Source organism: Mangifera indica, chromosome 8 (genome assembly GCF_011075055.1).
Source record: "Mangifera indica cultivar Alphonso chromosome 8, CATAS_Mindica_2.1, whole genome shotgun sequence".
In the NCBI taxonomy this organism is placed as follows: domain Eukaryota; kingdom Viridiplantae; phylum Streptophyta; class Magnoliopsida; order Sapindales; family Anacardiaceae; genus Mangifera; species Mangifera indica.
In genome coordinates this window covers 758,486-784,707 of record NC_058144.1, presented here as the reverse complement: position 1 = coordinate 784,707, position 26,222 = coordinate 758,486, and the positions used below count along the sequence as shown (strand labels likewise).

At 34.7% G+C, this 26,222-nt stretch overlaps 3 protein-coding genes across 4 annotated transcripts; all 3 read right to left on the bottom strand.

Annotated features, from left to right (window-relative positions):
- Window positions 1-4,011: 4,011 nt before the first annotated feature.
- LOC123224250 (AT-hook motif nuclear-localized protein 22-like) lies at window positions 4,012-5,558 on the bottom strand. Its single transcript, XM_044647858.1, has one exon. It carries the CDS (start codon window positions 5,165-5,167, stop codon window positions 4,232-4,234), a length of 936 nt encoding a protein of 311 aa, XP_044503793.1. The 5' UTR covers window positions 5,168-5,558; the 3' UTR covers window positions 4,012-4,231.
- Window positions 5,559-14,547: 8,989 nt separating this feature from the next.
- On the bottom strand, window positions 14,548-15,874 carry LOC123222709 (probable calcium-binding protein CML23). 2 transcript variants are annotated; one of them, XM_044645627.1, is made up of 2 exons: window positions 14,984-15,874; window positions 14,548-14,764 (listed from the first exon to the last, which is right to left on the bottom strand). In XM_044645627.1, exon 1 carries the CDS (start codon window positions 15,571-15,573, stop codon window positions 15,010-15,012), a length of 564 nt encoding a protein of 187 aa, XP_044501562.1. In that variant the 5' UTR covers window positions 15,574-15,874; the 3' UTR covers window positions 14,548-14,764; window positions 14,984-15,009. The 2 variants fall into 2 exon arrangements, with proteins under 2 accessions (XP_044501562.1, XP_044501564.1); XM_044645629.1 differs by having other exon boundaries at window positions 14,548-14,759.
- A 1,339-nt stretch (window positions 15,875-17,213) lies between these two features.
- LOC123222528 (brefeldin A-inhibited guanine nucleotide-exchange protein 2-like) lies at window positions 17,214-25,531 on the bottom strand. The gene is made up of 11 exons (XM_044645362.1): window positions 24,059-25,531; window positions 23,189-23,506; window positions 22,684-23,029; window positions 22,162-22,584; window positions 21,780-22,072; window positions 21,332-21,605; window positions 20,308-20,813; window positions 19,877-20,198; window positions 19,386-19,764; window positions 18,564-19,249; window positions 17,214-18,146 (listed from the first exon to the last, which is right to left on the bottom strand). Exons 1-11 carry the CDS (start codon window positions 25,240-25,242, stop codon window positions 17,535-17,537), a joined length of 5,343 nt encoding a protein of 1,780 aa, XP_044501297.1. The 5' UTR covers window positions 25,243-25,531; the 3' UTR covers window positions 17,214-17,534.
- Between the last annotated feature and the right edge of the window lie 691 nt (window positions 25,532-26,222).

Sequence of the window (26,222 nt, the reverse complement as noted above, 5' to 3'; positions counted from 1 at the left end):
TTTTTAAATAGCTGTTATCTGGTAAACCAGTATGGATCTTTAAGGCTAATGTTTGTGATGTGGGTTTGTACAATTATTTCATAGGACTGGATTCCCATCTTCAAAATTACATATTTTCAGTGGGTTGGTTAGGACTGGATTTGATTCAAGTTACTTGATGTCAAATTTGAGAATAAATAAAAAGAATCATGTTTGATTTAAGAAATGGACTTGTTTTTGTAAATAGGTTAAATTTGAATTAATCTGAACATTTGAATTTAAATTAAATTAAATTGAATCTACAATAAATTATTGTTTAGTTGAGTTTAACTTTAAGCTAGTTGATCTCAAGTTTCAGCCTTATTTGAACTACATCCTAATTGCATACAACCTTAGATCAGGTAGTCATTTGGGCTAAAGTTTACTTTCCTTCGTAAACTTCATACGGATGAAATACAGTATAAATTCTCGCCGACAATAAAAAGGCCTTACATACACATTTGATTGTAGGCAACGAGCAGTAGTGTTGGGCCTCTATCTTGCAATAGACGGCTAAAGCTGGACTATTATTCCGTAAAATTTTTATTCCAGCCGACTTCTAAATTCGATCTGAGTGCGTCTAAATAACATCCAGTGAAATATCAAGTCAAATCTAATACACCCTATTGATATCGACTCAAAAGTTTGAATTGATTTAAACTCTATTCATGTATGAAAACAAGCTTAATCATTTGCTCAAACCCAGCTCTTTTTTTTTTTGTGAGCAACAATTTGAGTTCATACAGTTTCAGTTGAATCTAACCCTCCTTGACTTGAGCTTACTGATTGTAAAAACCATTCTATATCCTTTAAAACAGTAATCAGTGTCAGTGTATTTCCTGTTGAATCTTGATGTGGAAGTCTTGGAGTTACAGTCATGCTGAAGTTAAGTAACAGAAAAATTGTACCGTCAAAATTACCAACTCCTGAGAAGCAAAATATAGCTTAACATTCATCGCTCGACCCTCAACCTGCCAGTTAAAACAAAAGCTTGATACATTGTTCAGCCATCTGCAAAAAATGATGCGTTTCTAGCTTCCGTACTAACATTAATTAATGGTAAATACTTCATGAATTTCTTTTAATCTTACCAGTTATAGGCCCTAATCCTTCAATGACGCAGTTTTATAACCAATACTAGAACCAGGAATTTGAATTATCTGATCACCCAACATATATAAAATACTTTTATCGCGCATTTCCTCCGCTGATTCTTCAACTTATTGCATGCAAGACCTTAACCCTGCAACGTGGACTCAATTTTTGCTTTCATGGTGTTTCCATGCGTTATATTTCCCTTACAAGTTATGACATCGCAATACATGAAATATCCCTATAAAGATCGTAAAAACATAACAAGTTTTGCTGAGACTAAAAATGTCTCTCTTGAGTATGTAACTTCAGCAACCTCTGGTCAATAGTTTTACCGTATTCAATAAATAAAAATTAGACGGATTCTAGTTTGAGCTGTCCATGTTTGATTCAAATGAATTGATCTCAAAGTGAAGTTCTAATTTAATTTTAGTTCAACCCATTCACTCATTTGGATACTGTTTACTCTGATGACACTAGTTATTCCTTCGACAATATTATTCATCCTATTGACACATCTTTTAGTATAACTATTTATCAATTCAAATGAATTTGAACTTGAACTAATCTTTATCGGGGCTCCAAAACACTCCTATATTATTCACAAGAATGATATGCTGGTTTTAATTTAGATAATGGCAAGGGGACAAAGCCACAAGTTTTTAGGGAGAGAACGAGGAGAAAGGCAAACATTAAAGCCTACAAAGGGTCCACATGATGATGGTGGTGATACGGTTAAATCGGGGCATTTGGCAGATTCTAAGAATTCATCTTCAATTATGCAAGACATGGTAAGCTATAAAGTGGAGGGTTCTTTTTTTTCATAGATAGATATGAATAAAGCAAAACAAAAGTAGGAAAATTATGAGTATAAACAGTATCCTAATGTTTCATATGTACTGATAATCATTGAAGTGAAGTTCAAAGAACCTAGCTAGACAGACAAGTTCATTATGAAGAACCAGATCAATATATATCATCTTCTTAAAGCCACCATCGACATATGGTCCACCCAATTATCACTTCCAACTTGTACAAGACCCCAGGTCACAATATTTAATCTTTATATTTTAAGATTAAAACCTGGTACATTCACGAAGTTTACAAATATATAGTTTGTTGTGTAAAGCGGTCTGCAAAGATGAACAAACCTTCTCTTTAAAGAAGTATACATAAAATTGTGCACATTGACAAAAATTTGAAATTCATTTAGGGTTAAGGATTTGAGGAAGTATAACAAAATAAACATATTTCAAGGCTAATAATATGTGAAATAAATCATCAGTTATACACAAAACACAATATTTAAAGTAGGTAAGTATAACCCATCTACATTCATGAATGAAAGAGAAATAGATTATTATCACAAAATACAAAACACTAATATTCCAAATGCACAATTTATCTAATCATCAAACTAATTTCATTTATAAAAACTCTCTTATATGTCCACAAACTTTATGATATTCTTACTTATTTCTCTTCTATAAATTATTTGATTCTCAACATTCTATATTTATAGAGACTAATAAAGATATATCTACTATGAAATACTTTTCTAAACCTTGTAGAATTGTTCTTAAGCTTTATGTAATTGTAATTTTATTATAACAAGTTCTTGTAAAGAAATACAAACTCAAACTTCTTAAAAAAAAAAAAAAACAAACAAAAGACGAAACAAGCTACAATCCTCAACATTCAAGTTCCAACATAGAAAAACATAAGTATGAGCCTTATTAGCATCAATGAGCAAGAATTTATGTTGAATAATCAATAAATGCTGGATAAAAATGAAAATATTCAAGGAAAAATGAGCAGCATATATAGGAGAAAAGGAAAAGTGAAAAGCTGAAGAAAATATTAATATAGTACAAACAAGCAACTACAAAGTTTTAAAGTTAAAAAGATCGAACTAGAAGAAATTCAAAATATAAAAGACTTTCGAAACCTTTTAAAAGTAACAAAAAAGAAAATAGTTACAATAATAAAGAACTGTACCCCTTTTAACAGAAGTAATAATGGCTCAAGCTATCACATACAATTCAAAGAAATAATGCTCAAAGCAGCAAGGAAATATTGCTAGTAGCTAGAGTTTTATGAACAATATAGAGAACAAGAAGATTGATTTAGGGTTTCAAAATGAAGACAAAGTGTTTTATTTCATGGCTTACCTCACAGCTTGATTCACTAAGGCAGGACCTCTTTAATTTCTCTAGTGATGAAGGGCAGTTTTAGAGAGATAGAGAGAAAGGGAGAAGCTTTGACTTTGTGTTTGTCTTGGTTGTTAGTTGCCTTCATATGGAAGTGTAGCTGCCTCGGAAAAGAGCTTTTACAGAGCAGCGCACGTGTAACCCAGTATTCTATGCTCATTTCAGCTACTATAATAAACCCTAAACCAGTCAATGATAAAAACAACAGACAAGAAAACCCTAAGCCCATTCCTTTCATCATCACTCTTCTTTCTTCAAGTGATGATTTGCCATCCTCCCACCGACCTCACAGTCAGAGTCAATAATAAAATTAAATATATATGATGAAGCATAATTAAAAATATCAATCTGGGAAAGTAAAAAAGGGCTAAATTTTTGGGCATAATCACAGGTGATTTACTGACAAGATCCTGAATTTCTAAGACACTTTCAGCTTTACATACATTTATGGAAAATATAAATGAAGCTAAAACATTGTTATAAAGAGAAGAACATAACATTATTATCTCTTTCTTTGAGCTTTTGATCATGCAAGAAAATCTGAAACCTAAAACCTTATAGGTGGTTGCTTTTCCTCTTTTTTCAGCCAAGACTGAAAGATCAATGTCAAGCAATTGCTAGAACAGCTTCTAAAAGCAAGGAGAAGGTAAGAAGAGATTAATGGTTTTTCATCTTTTATCACGAGTTGGGATGAACAGAAAAAAGTGCCATTAATTAAAAGCAAAAACCATTTCATCAATTTTTACATCCTTCTTCAATAAAAGGTAGCTGAATTCCAAGATCAACATAACATAAACTAACTTATAGAAGAAGAAGAATGAAAGGTGATTAAAGACCTCAAACAAGTATGAAGAAAAAAGGAAAGAAAAAAAGAAAGAAAAGGAGAAGAAGTAGCATAATCTGTTTTTGCGTTAAAAAGAAGGACGACCTGTGCCCCAATAGGCCTCAGCTGGTAATTGCACGGAATTTAGAAGATTTGGTGGTAAGCCATGAATGAAAGAAGCATTAGGATCTTGCATCAATTGCTGTGGTTGTTCTTGCTGCTGCCCTGGTGGCTGTTGCCCCAAAAGTTCCGGCGACCCTAGGGGTCCACTCCCAGGCATGGAGCCCACCGGTGCCTCTTCTTCCTCCAATGGAAGTCTCTCATACGCCGCATTACCAAAAGAAGATGCCATAATCACCACTGGACCTGATGCAAGAAGCGGGCCCAAAACACTTCCCCCCACCACCTGACCCTGACCCCCGGCTAAATATATAGTGAGACCTGAAGCAGCCGGTGGCGCAGGAGGCGGTAAAAATGATCCTGCAAGCGATAAAATCTCGAATCTACCATGTAAGGATACAACTGCACCGGGTGCAGCCGGTTGTCTTAGAGTTACATTAGTTACAGTGCCACAACCACTCAGAATGCAAATCCCTCTTTGTCTTCGCCTAGCAAATGTAGATACACTTTCCATTATATCACAGCCGTTGGCGATTTCCATGACATGAGATCGGAGGGCATTTGCGCTATCACGGGTTATGATGATAGGTGGCTTAGGCTTGTTTTTGGAGCCGGTCGGTCTGCCTCGGGGTCTTCTATTGATTTCTCCTTCTCCTCCAGGGACCATGGCTGATTCGTCTTTGTTTTCAGTTATGTTTGTGTTGTCGGTCATTGTTGTTGTTGTTGTAGTGTTGTTTTCATCACGATCTCGTTTTTGGCCACGGTTTAAGCTTCCGTTACCGTTTTGTTCTTCATCAGAATTTTGTCGGTGAGAGTGTTGAAATTGGTGGTGGGGTTGTAGATGAATATCTCTTGTGTGAAAGGGAGGAGGAAGAGGACGGCCATGAGCTGTAACTGGATTCATATCTTAATTTGGTTTACTCAAACCCTAAATCTCCCACAAATCCACCTGAGTTGAGAAGAAGAATGAATGAACTTGAGCTTCTCTGTCTAAATTTGCTTCCTTGGTGGCTCTGAATCTTACCCTTTCTTTATTTGAAACCTTGATGGATTAACTGATAAAAACTTTCACTAACAAAGGAAAAAAGAAAGGACCTCTAAGCATCAGTACCAAATTTTCAACTGAAATGGCTGGATCAAGCCCATCTTTCTAATGTCTACCACTCATAAGAGCGAGGAATTGGTTCTTCTTAGCTGAGGTTGAATCAGGTGAGGTCTCTGTGTCCTAAGAAGAAAAGATAACTAGTTGGATGGAAAAGATGAAGAAGAAGAAGAAGAATAAGATGAAGGAAAAGAAGAAGATGAAGTAGAAGAAGAAGAAGAAGAAAGAAAAGATAGAGGTGGTATTTGGGCTGGTGGTGTTATTTTTGTTTTAACTTTTTGGGTATAGAGTTAGTGTTAGTGTTGCCGGGTTAGGGTTAGGTCAATCAAGGTCTTGGATCGATGATGATGGGTTTAGTTTTGGTAAGACAGCGTGCGCATGGGCGGTGCTGTGGACCTCACCTTCTCTCTCTTTTGTCCCTCAGAACCCAATGGGTCCCAACACCCCATGTTCCCCCTCTCTCTTGAATTAATGTCAACTTCAACAATAAACCTTACTATAACATCATCCTCTTCTCTTTCTCTTCCTCTTTCTCTTGCTCTTCTTCCTGTAGGTGCTTGAAATCAGTTTCAGCCTCTAAAACCTCAACTTTGTTCATGGGGGTGATAGTTTCTTCTTTTCAACATTGTTTCATCATTGACATCTATATGATTTTAATGTGTATACATATCCATTTTAAGCCACATCTATATGATTTTAATGTGCATATATATCCATCTTTAGCCAAGCCAAGTATGCGATTCCAGTTTTTACGCACCAATGACAGAGTAAAAAAGTTATCATTGTGTGAAAAGACGTTATTTTTGCAATACAAAATGACAAGATGTCATAAAAAAACTGAAGGCTTAAGATGGTATTCCTCTGAGCGTTACAAGAATTACAGTGGCGAAGTGGGTGGATATACTTGTTTAGTTACTGTTACATTAATTTACAGTAACAGAAAATGAAATTTAGTGTAATTTGATTAGAAGAGAAAGATGAGATGCATGTGGTGGGTCATGGGAAATTGCAATGGACCCATCCGAATTACAGTTGGGTCACGACAGTAGAGTCAGACTGAGGGCGTGCCTGCATGAAGGGCGACTCTCAATTCTAGGAAAAAAAATTGCAACCCTTTTTTCTTTCTTTCTTTCTTTCTCTCGGGTATTTACGCATCCCATTGATGTTATGTAAAAGCGTCCACTTAACTGTTCATCATGAGACGTGTCTCCTCCCCACTTCCTCTTTATATATATTCTTATATTACTAAAGTCTGCTTGCTTTCTTCTTTATTTTTTCTTTTTTACCATTTAAACACCATCCATATGTTTCATCTATACTTCTAAATCGTTATTATTCTCGAAATAACGATGATAAATACAAGTGTTGTTATTAACATGCACAATTATTCCATTTCTACCTGCAAAAGTACTTTGGTTTCAAGTTTTCTGTGAAAGTCATTGAAAATGAAGTTGCAATTTCCTTCTGTATGCTGGGTGCAACCGCTTTAAAAAATTGACTCTGACTCTAGCCTATATACTGTATATCGTATCAAACTTTGATTCAAATTTACACCTGAAACTAATGTAACAGATAAAGAAGCTTCATGCAAGCAATCATCGGCATCCGTATAAGAGCAAATAATTTAACAATCACGTTTTCCTTCACCCATTACTTAAACCCTTGTTACTCTTCTTCACATATCACATTGGTTTCAAAATTATAATTGTTATTCTGAGCTTCGATTTGAAACTTCCTTTCAACTACTACAGAAAAAAAAAAAAACTTTATTCTGTGTGACACAAGAACAACATTATGGCTTTAAAAAATATTATCTCGTTTCCTTCCTACTATTCTAGATCAAGCTATAGCCTTTAGTGTTGATATGGGTTTGAGAATAAGAATTGCCTGAAGGATTTTATTATTCTGTAAGAGGACGTCTGACAGCATAGCGTTGGATTTGATTTTGATCTGTCTGAGTGTGGCAATAGTTTGCCAAGAATTCACGTTAAGGTAATACAAGGAGCTAGCTGCCAACTCATGCGCACTTGCATGAGCAACAGCACACCCACGGGAACCTTGCACGACGGAATATTCCCTTGCCGATGCAGATGATGATGATATATATATATATATATATGTCTTTATATACGATTGCTTTCCAGTCAAGTTACGGTTTTAATTATTTTCTACCTCCAAACAAAAGCGAGATCGACGTCCGATCCTCCACCCGTATAAATTTTCTTTTATTTCGGAGATATGCCTGCAAGTTGATCCTATTTGAGCTGGTTAGCGGATTTTGAGTTAAAGTGGCAGCTTGATATTCAATTTGAAATCAATTTGTTTGTTTATTTTATCGATAATACTATTTATCTTTTTGACATACAATTCTCTAATAATATTATATTTAAATTAGTTATTATAGATTCAATTTGAACTTAAATTAACCCCAAGCTTAGTTTGACTTACTCAAATCGAAACGAATTAACCCCCATTTATATGCATAAAAGCAACTTGTATCACTTTTTTCTTGAATTAATATTAGTAGAAGGTTGTTTCTAAGCTAGATATTTTCTCCATACTCTACCTTGTTGGCAAAATCTGTCATATTTAAATGACTCACCAACGCTGCCTCACCTATATATCTTGCTAGATCCCAATCTTTGAATTTCCATTCTATTTATGCAGTGCAAGATTTCGCTCACAACTTGAGACACTTTTTATTGATAGTTTTGAGTTGGAAATTGAAATAATGGATGCGTAGAAATTATAAAATAAGTAATGAAACACCGGATCGTTTGGGTTGAATTAGATTTGGTTAGTAATTTATTTTTGGTGGAATTACTATTCCCCACCCAAACTTTGGTGAATCAATTTTTTTACTATCTAAATTTGAAAAGTCCATTTAACTACCCGTGAATGAAATATGTTATGTGAAGAGGCCAGAAAGTTATCCTTTTTTTTTTCTTCATCCTTGTCTCCATCCTCAACCTCAAATCCAACAAGTTTTTGGATTTCGTTATCACCGAACCTTGAGCCTCCTTAACGTCCTTCCTTGTCTCCCTCACCCAACCCTAAACCTTCATCACCACATTTGACATTACCATGGATTTTAATTGTCAGTAGCTCGAAAGATAGAACTAACTAGTAGGCCACCGATAGTAGTGCACAAAAATGCAACATTATGGCCTTGAACAACAACTATCCTATCAAATGCCACCATAAATCGCCAACGAGGATACCAAACAACCCATGGATGCTCATCCAAAATCCACCACCAAACAATCTAAATTTGGCCATCCAAACACCAATCAACAACACAACATAATCATTAATCAACAACAAACAAATAAAACTGAGAATGAATTTTAGAGGAAGATAGTAGGAGAGGGTTTTGGGACAAATGACCACTTTGGTCTTTTTATGTAACGATTTTCATTAACACATAAGTAATAGCAAGTGAACAAACAATTTTTCAAATTTAAAGAATTGAAATTATTATTTCATCGGAGTTCAAGCGAGAAATAGTCATTTGGCCTTTATTTTCAAATAAAATAAGTTGAAGGGCAGGATCCCTGAGCCTAGGAGTTTGGAGAAATAAAAATGAGTTTGCAAACGTAGGTGAAAAAAGGTATAGAGTGGTAGTGGGGAAAGCATTAATAAAGAGAAGTGAAATGTGAAAATTAAAGACAAGGAAGCGTTTGACTGCATCGTTAAATGGAAGTGTATGGTGAATAAGAAACCAGGGCGTGTGGGCGTGATAGAGTAGAGTTGGAGAAAGGCGTGGGTGGCGCTGACACTTTAACACAGTCAAAAGACACTCAGCTGACACACAATTGAAGCTGAGGCCTAAACATTAACCCACTGTGTCCGTGTTTGTGAAATAGCAGGAGCACTAACACGAACAGCCATTCAAGAGATGGCATGAATGAATGAATGAGTGAATGCCAAAATTTTAATCAACCAATCCTACTACTCGTTTTCTGTTTATTCAGGAGAACCAAGGAGGTGTCTTTCCTTTCTCCACTATCTATCTGGAGACAATGCTTTTTATATCTTTTCAGTATTCACTACTGCTGCCATCACTATAACCTCCTCGGCCTGAATTCTATGAATCCCTTTGGTGCTTTCTACCTTAATTTCACCCACACTTTTTCTCTCTATTTCTAAGTTTGCCATCCTAACTCTATTCTGATTCATATAAATCATTATTAAACATTTTTATATATGTTTCAGTTCAATTGTAAAAGATTTAACTAATTTTTAACATTCTTAAATAGAGATAAATTCGATCTGAACCAGACTCAAACAAACTAAAATGGTCAGCTCAAGATCAAAATTGATGTGCTTAATTGACAATGAGATTATAAGACAAGCTATTAAAGGGAAAAAAAGAAAAAAGGTTGTCAGAGATAAAAAGCTAAAGAACAAAATATCACTAAAAAGAATCTATGGGTGATTTGATTGAATCAGATTGATATAATTCGATTTTGAGCAAAAATTACTTTTATTTAAGTTTGACTTATTTGAGTTAAACACTAAACTGAGCCTAAACTAACTTAGAGTGGATCCAACTCAGTTTCTACCTTGGTATAGGAAGAATGGTAAGAAAAAAAAAAAAAAAAAAAAAATCTTGTAAATGCATGTAGCTGGCTGTCGCTTTAGCTTCTTTGTTCAGCCCATGAATGGAATAAAATATAGAGAGGAGTTGGTGATTGGATGAGATGGATGGGTGTGCTGCGGGACAAATGGTCCGGCCTCTCTTCGTTTTCATGTTACTTTCGTCGATTTTCAGTAGATTAGACCCACCATTGTCTCTGCTACAAACCAAACAAGAAAATTTGAAGAAACTTCATGTTAAATATATGCATATGTATATATTAATTAATATTATATAACAAACCAATCTCTCTTTGGTGAAAAATAAAGAAGCTAGCAAACAAGACACATAAATTTATAAGGAGATATTAATTAAAATAACAAAAAATTATGGAGTCTATAAAATATATTCATATCACAAACTTTAATATTCATGTAACTATCATCAATAATCTTCAACATAATTTATCTTTTCAGTAATCTATTATTATTAATAATAAAAATTATCCCAACAAACCTGTTAATTATTTTTATATAAGCCCCATGATGCATGCATGTAATAGATCAAACAACCGTTTTCTCAAATAGTCAACTGTCCCCAACACCATCTTTGGCTGCCGAGGTACTGAAATCCAAGTCCTCCTCAGAACCAGTAACTCTCGTGAGGAATCCCTTTCTCTCTATATATTTATTCATTATTTATTTAATTTAGTCATTTCTTACCCATCACTATAATTATATCTGTCATAATCATCAATCTTTCATGGCTTTTTTTTAATAATCTACCAGCCCAATTTCCTGAACTAAAAAGTCTCATCAAATTGGTTTATACAATGATACAACAAAATGTTTGCCCAATTCCCAATAGTTCTTGCAATAATTAATTTCTGTTTGCTGGCAATCTAGAATCATTGATCAATTTCTAGTTGAAATAAAATTTACCATAATATCTATATTGCTTTTTATTTTTAGTTATTCCCAACTTTGTCTTGAAGGATTGACATTATTGAAAATTGGTTCCAGAGATTTTTTTCTATAGGCTCACAAGTCTAACTAATCAAGTTCAAACAGCGTAAGCTTCACGGGGTTCATCGAAATGAATTAACTATTTAAAAATGACTAAAATGTTGAATCTTGTGAACAGTAAAACTTGATTCTTTTTTAAAGAAATTAAAAGGCATAGTCTTCTCCTTATGAGAGTGGAAGAATTGAATAAAAGCTTGGAAAACTGTTGCAACTTTTGTCTAGCTAGCTAACGCAATTAAAATATTGTAATACTTATCAACTATCTTATTAAACAAATCAAATCTAATATCTTATTAAAATTGTAAAGCTAATCCAAGAAGAGTATGGACCACAAGATAAAGCCACTTCCATGTGAGGGGCACCTAAATCGCTTCGAATCAAGCATAATTTCGCATGTTCTCACTCTCTTAGTAGCCACTTTTCACTCAAAGTGACTCGAAATTGTTGCACCCTTTTCTTCTTCTCCATGGAAGGCCAATCTTAAAGCTTTGATTTTTGACTTAATTAATCAAAACTCATCGAGCACTGGGAATATTTTAGAGCTAAACAGCCGACCAAAACTGAGGTTGCCATGTGATTGATAGTGATCTGTTTGGCATCATTAAGTCATCCTTTCACCTGCTTAAATGACCTCTTTCAAATCAAACAAGCATTTCATTACCACCATCCATAATGTCAACATTTTCTTTTGATTTAATCATTAATATATTCTACACATAAACCTCAAGTTTACGCTGTTAATTTCCTTTGACATGTTTATACATAGAATCCTTTTCACTTTTAAAAGTTGCATTATGTTGTAAAGTAATTTTTATCAATGGGCGACTTTAACCACTTTGAAATTGTTTCTCGATGACAATTAGTGATGATAAAGTAGAATTTAGCATCTAAGCAAACCCTAATTATCAGATTGAGAATAGCTAGCTAGGTACATATTGAAATTTATACGTATATAGTATTGGGCATTGGCATCTAATTCTTTGGAACCTTTTAATATCAACATAGTTATTATTCTTATAGAGTGGAACTGTTATATATTAATGATAAATATTAACCAAGTACAAGTCAGTAGTTAATATTTATACGATATAGAACCCAGTTCCTGCATATTTGGGAGGGCTACTTATTGTTTGGAATATTCTAAGAAAATTTTATTCAGTTTAATTGGGACTTGAGAGAAGTAGCTATAAAATACACTGCTGCCATGATAACCATAATGAGAAAATTTGTAGATTGGAAGACAATGAAGCCCTAGATATGATAACAACTTTAAAACCCAACTTAATTTATCTTTCTTTTTCATTCTAAAAGTTATCAATGAGATGATGGATCAATTTGAAAATTGAAATTTGAAAAGCATGATAATACGATATATTGATTCTAATATTTTAACATTAGCAAAGAAAACAAAATGATCACCCTGTTGGGATGCCCATTGCTTTAATATCGGAAAAAGTGCGACATATGTCACCTTTCTTATATTATCTTGTTAAGATTATTCATTAAAATACAGCTAATGCATTATACTTAGTACATATACATATTATTACGAATGTATAGAGGTTTTGAAATGCCCCAAATATTAAAATTATATGTCATTTACTTACGTACGTTATAAGCATAGCAACTTGAATGGTAAGCTCAGGAGAAAGTTTGTCTTGGGCTTAATTTATTTTCTTTACAATGATTATATCAGGAGCAGATTCGAGCTACTCAAGTTTGATTTATATTCGAAACAATTAGCTTAAAATCAAGTTTGACTTGCTGAATTGGTAAATAATAATACTGTAGAAAAAGAAAAATCATCGAAGAAGAAGAAAATTCGTTGTTGATAACATTGGTAGGCATCAGTTTGATCAAACCAAGCTTGAAATCAATGAATTGAAATTTCTTCAGCTTGTATGAACTGAAAAACCATTCAATCTCGACCCAACTTAAATCGTGTCCACCTTTGAATTATATATTAAAATCCTAGTAGTATGCCATGCTGATCCCATTATTTTTTAAACTAGATTTCTCTCTTAATTTTATATTAGATTTAAAACCAATACCACTTCATATAAAGTTTTCTTTTTATTCAAAGAAATGGTTAACCCTTACCTTCCCTCCTGTTTTTATAACATATGATAAATTTTGAATACATTTATAAAACCATTTACAAGTAAATATATCAATTTGACATGAGTATCTTTGTACTCTTATGTGTAGATCATGATTCCTGGTCGTCTGAATTTCCATTTCCTGGATCTGGGTCATTAGTTTCTAATGTTTAGTTATCAATGTTATAATCTAGATTTGGTCCTGTGATGTGAAAAGACTCTGCAGGCCTCATTCTATAATGGGCCGAATATAGCCTAATAATTTAAAATTCCATAAACAAATTCAACCACATTAGGGAAGATCACTAGGGCCGTCTTCATGCTTGGATCTAACAAGTGAAGCTCAAATTAAGTATTATGTTTATTATCATAAAATGAGTTGAGTATGATTTGATTTGAAAATTTGGATTCAAGTCAATTTAAATCTCAACTCATCAATCTTAAATTGCCCTTATTCCAATTCGGTCCAAGCTTACTCCACCCAAAGAAGCACACACCATTAAGATTAAAAATTTCACATTTAATGCCCCCAAATTTTTTGTTTTTAATTTCTATCTTAGTTAGAAATTCATCCACTAAATTATGTAAATAATACTATATATATAAATTATGGATATTAACAAATACAAATAAATTAATATATTATTATATAATTAAATAATATAATTATATATTTTTCTTTAATTTAAAATTAATTAATTCTTTTTTATCCATAATTTGTAGATAAATTATTATAATTAGATGGAAGTAATCTGGTAACGGCGTTGACGCAATTGCCCAATGTGGCCGTTTGATTAAGATGGTACAACAGCCAAAATAAATACGAAACTAGGAATCAATCAAATCAAAGTCGTTTTTGGATAAATAGAATGGAATGAAACGTAAACTTGTTGAACTGAACACGTATTTAGTAGGACATATAATAGGCCAAAAGACTTATTCCTATCTAAGCCATACTAAAATCTCTAACTTCTATCTTTTAATTTTTTAAATTTTAAATACTTATTTATAAATAAATTTATATTTAAAATCTCAATTAAAAATTACAGTAAAATTATTCTTTCTAAAAAAAATTAAAAATTAAAATTTTATCATATTTTTTCTTCAAATTTAAAATTATCACAATTTTCTTTCAATTCAAAATTAAAAAGGTGACAAATACCCCTTTAGGGTTTTTTTCTTTTCTCTAGAGTCTATTTCTCATATCTAATAGTTGATTGTCCTTATTTCTGTCTTTGATATCTCTCTATCCTCTTTGCCATATTTGATCAAGAAAAAGACAAAATCATTTTCATTTTAATCAAAAAAGATCAAAAAAATAAAAGAAGAGAGACTAGGAGAGAGGATAACCAAATGTCAAAGACGATGAATTATTATTAGAGATAAAAGAAATAAATCCCTAAAAGTATTTATAATTTTTAAAATTTTGAATTTAAAAAATTATAAAAAATTTTAAATATAAAAGAAAATTTAATAAAATTTTAATTTTTTAAGGTTGATAAGTTATTAAATTTAAAAAAAAAACTGGAGGATAGGAATTTGAGTTTTACCTGTAACTGGGTGGGAACGAGTCTTTTGGCCTATATAATAAGTTTTTGGCTTATCGGGAAGAAAAAGCCGTGTCTCTGTTGTGATTAATATCCAATTTTGGTGACTCTAGTTTCCATATTTGATTGACACAGACACCTCCACTGCACTGGACAAAAGATGGAGGTCCCATGCATGATGAAAACAAGAGGAAAATTATCAACATAAGCAGATTTTTTCTTCCCCGCTACAGCCAAATGAAATTGCAGATATAGTTTTTTTGTAATTGTGTAACACCTCTAACCAAATCTCACACAGGTTAAACAGTTTGTAATTTTCTACAATATCCAGATAACTTAATTACAGGAAACTGAGAAAATTTGCATACCTGAACGGAACTATCAGATTTTATGTTCAATTTTGTGTCATCATTGAACGAAATTCTTCAAAACTGACAAACCCATCTCCGTCTTTGTCCACTCCTTGAATCATACGCTGACAATCTTGAATGCTGCATCTATCACGTCCAAGGTTAACTAGAACTCTTCGCAGCTCTCTTGCCGAGATGAGTCCGTTCTTGTCGGTATCAAAAATGAGAAAAGCATCCATTAGATGGTCTTCTTTGCTATTATCACTATGAACGGCATCCATAAATTCATCCAAGTCGATGAAGCCATCTCCGTTGTCGTCTATATGGGACACCAATACTTGAGCTTCTTTGGTGGCTTTCGACTCATCATAACCAAGGCAAACAAGGACTTCACTCAGCTCTAATGCTGATAATTTCCCATCTCCATTTGCGTCCATCACCTTGAAAACTTGTCTATATTGGTTGGAAATTTCCAAGGTTGTGAAGGATGAGGTTAACAGATCAATCCCAGATGACAGTCTCTTGTGTTTTCTTCTTCTCATTTGTTGGAAAAAGAGTTTAATCTTTCGATGCAGAGATATCCAGAAGGTCTTGAAAGAAGACGACATTGGGGTGTGGAGACAGTACGAAGAAGAGAGGTTGTTCGTGGGTGCGAATGTGAAATCACATTTACTGTGGGCTTTCGGCAGAATCTTAATTTGTCTTGTTGCGGGACATCAATTTCGATAAAGTCCTGTTCGGTGGAGTGGAGGACGCACGTACTTAAGGATTTTATCAAGTCCAGTTTGGTGGATGCCAGCTGAATGTGAATTGACTACATTGGATTGAATTTACCAATTTGCCCTTATTCCGCCGAGGGTAAAAGTCAAAAAAAGCATTAAAATTAGACTAATTGACATTCTATCTTTGGATTCTGATTTAGGATTGTATTCCCGCAGGGCTGGCTTTTAGCTCAGCTCAAGTTAAATAAATGGTTTCCGTTTGAGTTTGACTTCAGTCTGAATAATTTTTTTAGGATAAAAGAATATTTTGTATTTAAGTTTTATTCTAATTTAAAAAATATATTCATAAAATATAAAAAAAATAAATATTTATACATTTTTAAACTATAATTAAATTTTTTTTATTAAATACAAAGATAAAATTATCATTTAATAATAATAATATCAAAAAATATATAATTTTTTTTTTTCAGATTTTAAAAATTAATATTTAACCTCTATACCTGAACTTTGAAAAGTTATTTTTTTTCTCTTTTTCTCTCTCTCCCCCCCCCCCCCCCCAAAGTCCCTAATTTTTTCTTCACCTTAAACCTCCTCCCTCTAGTCATCGATGACCGATGTAGCTAGAGGTTAAACGATGAACGTTATCCTTCACTAAATGATGGAGCGTCATCCATTCTCTAAACGACTCTTGTCGTCCAAATCTAAACGACAAAACATAGTTTAAATCTGGATGACGGTCGTCATACTTGAAAGACAATCATTGTCCAGAGGATAACTTCTAGATGAAGGCTCTTCCACCATTGGTCAGTCATCACCGGAGAAAATAGTTAGATTTTAAAAGGGAAAAATGAATTTTTTAAAACTTAATTCAGAAAAAAAATATTAGTTTTCTAAATTAAAGAGAGAAAATAAGATAAAATTTTAATTATTTTAATATTATTATTAAAATAACAAATTTATCCCTTAACTTGAATAGAAAATATATGAATTTGTCCTAACAAAATAAACTTTAGATAAGTATTTAAATTTTTCATCTATTATAAATATATATTTATCATTTCAACCAAACTTAGGTGGGAATTCTCCCTTTTTTTTTTAATTTATGTTCACTATTTGTTGCCCAATAATTCACCATATAAATAAATCGAAAAAACCCAATCCCCAAAATTTTTGAGAAGGGAAATTTTGATAGTTTAGCTTGTCCATTAAAACTACGCTTTTGATATGTTATACAGCACAATTTAACTTTTTTATAATATCTTTTTATTATAGAATATAATTTTTTGAAAATTAATAATTAAATTTTAAAAATCCTACGATACCAAACTGAAATTAAGTTTGACTCATCATATTGAGTTCAATCTCAACTTCTTCCAAACTTGTCAAAGTTAAGCCTAAGAACTCAACTCCACTAACCCAAGCCTAAAGAGAGCAAGCCCTTATTGAGTTCAGCTCGGCATGATGCCTCCCTTACTGTGAATCAATCCAACCTGAAACAAATTATAAGCAGAGACAGCCTCAAGTATGCAAATTGAATAATCTATTTTTCTACAGTAAATTATTGTGTGAAAATTATCTGACTAGCATACAACATCAAAAGCTCCTGATGATATCTATGAATTCTGAGCAAAGAGCTACTAAGCTCCTGAACAAAATGCTTGAGCTTTACGAACACTAGCCACAATCCAGAATCATCACTAACTCTTCATACACTCTGAAACTATATTTTCGGACAAGAATTACACTTATAAACCAAAAGAGAAAAGAGAAAAAGAAAGAAACTACAAGATTTAAATGTAAAGAATATCGTACATCCCAAAATGTGGCATCTGACTCCAGTAAGATCAACATGACCGAAGTAAAACAGGACCCACGGCTGAGCTTAGCATATCGCTGAGTGCTGCCGGTACCTCATTTGATCCATGTTCACAGCTTATTAAGCCTGAAAGAAGAGGGAAAAACCGAGACAAATTCTTCTCGAAGCTAGTCTCTCCTAAAGTACAGATAGCCTGGAGTGTAGACACAATAAGGGGTGCCCGTGCAGCCAATTCCCTCCGTCTCCCTGAACCTAGAGGTATCTCCCAGTGCAATTTCTTATTGACATATGATTCAGTCGATTGTCCAGAGTGAGAGGTGTCAATATAGAACTGTAACACCTCACGACAAAGGTCAACCAGATAAGACTCCACTTCAGCCTCATCATAAGTAGGAGGCCTGTCCAGTATAAGATTCTGTAAAAAAGACAGACAAATCTGAAAAGACTCATTTTCTAGGCGTAATAGTGGGGGATCTTGCATTTGTGTCATAGAGCCAAATTCTTGTAGCTTTGAGCGTAACATGCCATTGCTATTGATCTCATGAGCATGGGCTGCCACATCATGCAAAGCCTCAAAGAGGACTAAGGTGTTTTTAGCAGAAAGACGAGGCCGATACATGTTGTAGATCTCCATCACAGCCTGCCAAATTTAATCAAACATTCACAACCAACACAAGACAAAGAAATTTTGCACAAATAATTCTAATTTTGCCAGCACTTTAAATATCAACAAACAAACAATCAGATAGGTATTTGATTTCATATGCCTAATATACCGCGTGCAGCTTTATCTAGGTTTCAGAATGTAGTTTTTAATTTTAATGTTTCATAAACAACAGGCATTATTTTATCAAAGGAGAATGGAAAAAAGAAACTTCAATAAAAAAAACTCAGCCAATTTCAAAAGTAACCCTGGACCCGACTCATACAGGCCATAAAAGTTCATCATGAAAACCAGGAGTACTCAGTGAAAAATAAGATGCAAACTGGAATATACTTTATGTTATATACATGACCTCATGTCATCAGAAAGGTTATAAATCACAAAAGATATTACCTGAATCAATAAAAGTTGTACAGCAGCCCGGCATTTCACATCAGCTATAGAAGTGTATAGACGATGTATCTTCTGGTTCTCAAAATCACCATCAGCCATACCAGAACCAGAAGCCTCCCCATTAGCTTGCCCATTTGACACATTCTCTTGGTACCTGACCATGCTCTCCTCACTAAGAATGTAAGAAAAATCGGGAGCAGTGGAATTGGCTGCTTCTTTTAACGAAAAGACCACTTCTAGCCATTTTTCATCAGAAAATAGATCCCCAGCATTGCTCATCAAACGGACAAAAGCAGCAATTCCAATACCAGCAAGGCTCTGATGAGGACGTTTGATAAAATTGACCAGCAGCATTAGCACCTTCTTCAAAAGTGGATTGACAGTGTTGTAAAATTTGACAAAAAGATCCACAACCAATTGGAGGGCCAAAGTGCATGTCTCATAGAGCCATGCATCTTGATCAAGTTCACCCACATCACCATCAATCCCTTGCCCATGCGAATTCTCCCCAGAGGGATCAATGGCATGCCGCACGTAGTCAAATATTGGAAATAGGACTGACTCAAACACCCGCTCCCACAGAGGCAATGAGAAAAGATGACCATGATTACGCAAAGTTTCGAACAGCACTTGTAAGGCATTCTCCCTGATTTCTGGCCTAGGGTCAAAGCTAAGTTCTGATAAACCTGCATGTATAAAAGACATAATTGAAATTTAGACAAAATTCTAACATAGATCTTTAAGCACAAACAAGTCCAAAAACTATAGCATATCCAAAAGTATGGCAATGTGAAAACAAATCAATATAAGCAGTTTCCTTACCAGCCAACAAAGGGAACCAGAAATAGAGATGATCGTCTTTATCAATCATCTCTCCATTATCTAGTTTTCCATCTTTCAAAGGTTGAGAGTTCGGAGAAATCTTTCCAGATGCTTCCTTGTCTTTTCTCCTTGATGAGGCACCTAAATCTCCTTCTGCAAGTTTAGTGGCACAGAACCGAAGAAATGCTATAGCATTCAGACTGATTTCTTTGTTGAATCTACTGTTTGTGAATGCTATTAGGCAATTAACACAATCTGTGAAGGTGGTTGTTTCTGTCTCAGTAATGTAGGGGAAGTAGTCTCGAATAATCTTCTCAATAATTTCAAAGGCCAAAAGTACAATGTTTTTGTGATCATCATACGCTGCCGTTGTGAAAACCTGAAATAAAAAGTCATGCAGTATCAAGTTACTAATCTATCAGGAAAAAACATGATAATATTTATAACATGAAATAGAAACAAAAGATAGAGAATCATAAAAATTTCAATACCATGAACATGCTTTTCCATCCTGATTTCACATTATTGACACGAGATAAAACCATCTGTGAGACACATCTGATGATTAATTCTCTGATTTCAACAGCACTACTCTTCCGCATCACAATAACAAAAGGCTTCATAAATTCATTCTGAAAATTATAATTAGCCAACTCTTCTCGCTCTAGGAATTTCATCGATAACTGACGCAAAGAATCCATTGCAAAAATTGCTATTGAGAGGTTCTCAGAGCAGCCAATGGTTACAAAGAAATCAGAGAGGACATGCCAGATGCTCGACCACACAAGCCTGATGCGGTTCATGTTATAGTGCCTGTCATAGAAATGAATCATATAAACCAGACAATTCAGTTATAATAACAAAGTAAATCAAGAGAAAAAATATATGCCAAAAGGAACAACAGAAGCAGAAAGAGACATACGCAATCTCGACAATTTTTGTGAGGCTGAAAACCCGTGGATCAGATGCAGATCGAAGTTCCTCCATTGAGACCTTGCAAAGAGCCTTAACAAAGTCTATTATTGCCTCACTGTTCAATTTCTGACTGCGTGTAAATATACGATTCATTTCAGAACTTCCAACTTGCTCTAACATGTTTAAATTGGTGACTAAATTGTTCATTAGTTCAGATGTGAGCACCCCAGAAGCATTGCCACCAATGCCTGCACTATCATATGCACCCCTCATCACAGCAGAAGCTGCATACTGAATCCTCCCAGGTCCTTTCTTTTTTAAAACTGGAAGGATGGTTGACTTAGCTTGTTTGGATTTTTCTGATTCATTCTGTGGAAAAGCAAAGAAAGTGGCATCTGGAGGAGCACCTTCTCCCAAGAGATGAAGATGCTCAAATCTGGATACACACGTCAAAATATGCTCCCATGCCTCCTGTAAATAATTTCCATCTTCATCTGCAATTGTGACTATTGCCTATGGACAATGTTAAACATCAAATTCAGAATCAGAATGAATTCAATTAATCATCCAGAGATGAAAGAAATATAGGTATCACCAAGAACGTCTACAGTGTGAGTCCATGGTAGCAAATATCATTGTGGGATGATTTTTTTTTTTTTGGAATCCCACAAGCACACTAGGTGGTATGAAAAACTACAGCTCCAAATGTTATTGGTATTTGTAACATTCAGATTTCATTCAACTAAACTGCTTTTTAATTTTATTTCAATTTTTATCTTCTACCAAATAGCTCTTTTGCGTCTCAGTGGCAGAAGTTAGGTAGTGGAATCTTATTGAGAATATCCTATATAACTCATCTTTATCATCAAACATAATAATTCTGTGTACTTTTAGTCCCTAAGTTTTTGCATGCAGCACCAAATTTCCCAGATGAGAGATGAAGATGCGGTAGGAAAGGTATAAGACCAGCTTTTATTAATATTATAATCTCATCCTAAAAACAGCTAAACAGAGATAAGTGAAACACCGACCTTGATGGCAGCTATGTTTTTCTGCTTGATGTCAGCAGGAGAGTGAAGAGAAGTAAATTTTGCTAATGAAGTCACAAAAGCATCCCTATGAGTCTTCATAGACATGACAGCAGTGACATGGATAGCATAACGAAAGCCTTCAAGACAAAGAGCTAAAATCACTTCATCATCACTCTGGTCAAGGGGGACGCTAAAGGCAGCCAGCATGGGTGCCCAGCATACTTCGATCATGAATCTTAGAATTACTACATCAGTTGCTGCGTAGTATACTGATCTGCATATTCCAAGACCAGTACATAGCGATAAGAAAAATCCAAAAAAAGCTTCAAACTAAGAAACACAGAACTTTATAATGAGTCCAAATATAAACTCTAGGAAAACAACAAGTTAAAACTGAAATAAATTCTGAGCAAAAATTCTGAATACTGTTAACGCTAGCCAAGCTTACTCAGATTTGCGAGCTTTTTCCTTAAATTGTTCTTGCATGTGCCTGATGAGATCATCACTGGTCTCCATATGCCTTTCTTCCCCTCGCTTTAGAATCACAATATTCAGAATACTGTCCAAGCCTAATATCTTGTTTGAGTTCATAGACTGCTTCTGTTGAAGAGCCAAATCATCTTCTTTCATTTTGATCTCATTTCTTGATATCCGATCAAACAATGACCTCAGATACTCCTCAGGTAAATCTTTTCCATCATCTATGCCACGATTGTTTCTTATAAAATCATCAGCCGACATCTATATAGATTTCAATAAGACAGGTGCAAAAATCTTATCAACATTGTGTCTCAAAATCCAATTGGGTCAAATGAAAAAAGAAAACTCACCTTGTTCTTCACCATAGGATTATGGGCATCAGTGTTGAGCATTATTACAGAATATGCAAGGACATAAGCTGTGTCAGCACTAATGAATGCCTTTGGATTACATTTACAATAACGTTCAGCAAACTTTTCCATTATTCGATCAATCTTTTGTGCCTCACCAGGCAACCTAAAGCCTTGCAAAAAGGCCCTGATTGCCTCATCAAACTCCATGCCTTGAAAGTCAAAAGAATCCACATATGCATGCATTACTTTAAGTGATAACTCCTCCCTTTCTCCTAGATAATCACCGATCAAAGTCTTGTTCAAATCGGAGGCATTTTTTAGAAAAGCTGCTATCTCCTCTGGTGAGTTGCCCACCTTATTTGCATTAATAAGAAATTCAATTCCTTTCTTGGGTTTCCGATTAAACAGAGATATACCTTCCTGCCACGTATTTTACATTACAATCCATAGGCAACAGTAAGATAAAATTACAGTTAGAAGACTGGTATACTTGTATCCTAATTATATATATCTACTTACCTGAAGTTCCAGCTTGTAAGCTCGACGTTGTTCAATGGTCAAAACTTCAGAAACCTCACTGGACACCTCAGATTGAGTATCTGATCCCTCAACAGCCTCATCCCCATTCCCATTTGCCACCGAAACAGTTGCAAGCTCGGGAAAGTTCTCCACTGCCTCATATTTCTTAGGAGAATGAGGATCTGGAATACGCAATTGTTTGTTCATCCAGTCTCCCATTGATCTCAATATAGCCACTAGGCACTTCATGGCTTCAAGCTTCATTGTCACCTCTTGAGGGGGCAATAGTGTGGTGGTCGTACCAGGAGGGACACCTTGAGCAGTTTTAAGAAGTCCATTGACCATTCTACAACAAAAGTGGAAGACATATACAGCACAAAGTCAATCACACTCATGAATGAAAACAGAGAGACTTAGCTTCAGAATTTGAAATTAGCATTAGCTCAATGCAATTATTCAATCGTATCAAAAAAAATTAAACTGCGAAGGATGAAACATAGATTACCTCTCAAATATGTTTGATGAGTTGACATCACAATCATAGTTGATAAAGATATCTACCAAAATCTGTGAATCAACACAAAGCTTCTCTAAAAACCGAAGCACTATCATCTTCTGTTGAAAATTTGGTTGAGCAACATTTTCCAAAACTCTGAGCACAATCATAGGAAAGAACACGCCAATCTCTGCTTTCAATCCAGCTCTAAATCTTGATACCAGACTAATGAAAATGGAGCAAGAAAGCTGGAAAACAATCATAAGAGTCGAAGCACTATTCTTCAACAATGACAGACACAGATACTGCTTAATGGCACCCAAAAACCTGCATACCCACCAAGCACACTCAGCAAAACATAAATATCAGTTACATGTTTTTTAACATAAGATAGAACATAGCTCACAGTATACAGGAGTAAACTAAAGGTAGAACAGTAATACTCACTTAATAGACACTGCAGCATTGAGGCATCTTATTAATACTTGCATACTTGCATCTTTTTGCTTAACTAAAAGATTTTGGTACCATAAGTGACAAGCAGTGAATAATACAGATCGTTAAATAATTTGCCTTATTTTTAGGCAGCTACTAGTGTTATCAACAACAAACTCTACCACATGGCAACTTCTTGCTGCTTCCGATGCCATGTACGCTTTAGGAAATTCTTAAATAGTTCCCACAATGGAATGTATCAAACTTTTCCATGATTAATTATTATTACATACAAGGATAATTAACAAAATCCTTCATACATAACAGCACAGGAATCGAAACACAATTATCATGAATATAACACACAACACTTAATGAAGGTATTGAGAAATTTCAGCGCATAGACAACAAAATATAGCAGATTAAGATGTCAAAAATGAGTACCTTTCACTGGTCCGAAATACAGCTCCAGCATTCTCCAAGAGGATCTTCAACAACTCAAGAGCCACAATCTTCCCTCTCATCAACTGGGGATCCGCCAATGCCTCCTTAGGAGGAGTCTTCATAGACAACTTGCAAAGTGCTCTAAATACCAAAAATGCATCCCGTCTCAACTTATTCCCAATCTGAACCTCCAAATCATCCTCTCTTTCCCCTTCTCCGTCAGCCAATTCCCCTTTCCTCCCCTCCAACGCGGTCTTATACATACTAATCTCCCAATACTTAGCGTCCAACATGTCCTTATCAGTTGAATCCAGTAAATCGGCTGGATTAGTAGTCTCCACAGTAGTGGTTTCAAATGCACCATCGTGACCTGCGGCTGAAATCTTACGGGGCGTAACTGGATTCAAAACTCCGTCAATATCTTGCATAATTTTTGTAATAAAACCTTGTACAAACATTGTCATGGACCCATCCGCATCAGATTTTTCTACTGGTTCCATCAATTCAGCAACCACAATTGGTTGAATTGGAACTGTTGAAGAATCTGCTTCCATTCTTCTAAAAACAATCACCAACATTTGGATCAGCGAAGCCTTAGCCGTCGTCTGATTAACCACATTTTTAGTTCCTAGATAAATGTCATAACAAGTCCTCACAATCTGCAACAAACAATCTCCGTGAATCCTTAACGACATCGACGTGACCGCGGATAGAAGCGTTTTTAGAACTAGTAACTCAATAGCATCATCACCTAAATCATGGCATTTGCAGACCGATTCAATCAATTTGGAAAGAAATATCGCTTCGGGACCTCCGGACGGGTCCGCTTCGCCGCGAAGATAACCATGGGCGATCAATTTTTGAATACAATCAACGGCAGGATCAACGATCTTGAGGAAGCCAGTACCGCACGCGTTGATCAGAGGGTTAAGAATGGACTCAGATTCTGAGAGCGAGTATTCTATCGGCTCGCCGTCGTGGAGTGGGCCAGGGATGGAGCTGTCCGGCTCCGAATCTGTAGGCGATGAGGGCGACTGTTTCTGAGCAGAAGTCAGTTTCTCAAGAACTGATTTACATTCATGAGCAAGTTTCGAATGTTTGCGCCACGACGCGTTTTTTATGATCTTTTCGAGGGCTGGAGCAAGGGCTTGGCTCAAGCGGGAATCGGCTTCCGAAGAAGCCATTCCCGAGCTGGGACTAGCTGTGACTCAGTGAGTCAGATCTGGAAGTGACGAGTAGAGTCGAAAAGTGAGCGTGGTCACTATTGGTTTTGATCGCATCAAAATTGCGCGGAACGAAGAGTTTTACCAGAAAGACGAGAAGAGGAAGCGTGAGTGTGAACTCTCTTTAGTTATGGGTTTGTGGTTTCAGATTTAGATCGTATTTCGTTTTTTTTTTTTTTTTTTAAGTTTTCATGGAAGTCCAACTTTGAAACTTTTAGACGCAAAATACCCTCGTTCTGATTCGGCGTCCGGGCTGTGTAGAAGGGTAATATTGTCGTGAGGGGTAGAGTATTTGGGTATTTCGGTTTTATGGTTGTTTATAATTGAGTCGTTAGCTAATGCTCATGGAGGGATGAATAAGATATAACGGAAATTGATGAGACCAGTCGCTCACTCAAAAAGATTGGTCACTACTATTTGCCGAAAGCTTAAGCAATACGACAATTCTTCGCTCGTTTTGAATCGCATCTGATGAATGTACAAATTTTCACTCTTGATTACACCTCAAGTATTTAAAGTCGTGGGTCAAAAGTTGTCGCGGGGTTAACTGTAAATGGAATTCGAATTAAATCAAACTAAATATAAATATAAATTATTTTAAATTTATAATGATTAATTAATTAAACATGTTTAAACTAATCAAATATATTATCAAAAAATCAATAACAAATTGAATAATATTATTATAAAATAAAATTTGTTATTGATTGAATAAACAGTATTATTATCAAAGAATTTTATTTGAACTATAATTAAATTATCAAACTAAAATTCTAACTTAAATAGAGTTAAACATCGAATCAAATTAAGTTAATTTAATTTGAATATAAATCTATCAACTAGGTTAATCAATTTAGGGGGTTGATTAAAGCTACATATTTCTATTACGTTAGTATGACATAATAATATTTTAAAATTATAAATGCCCATATGATATCAAA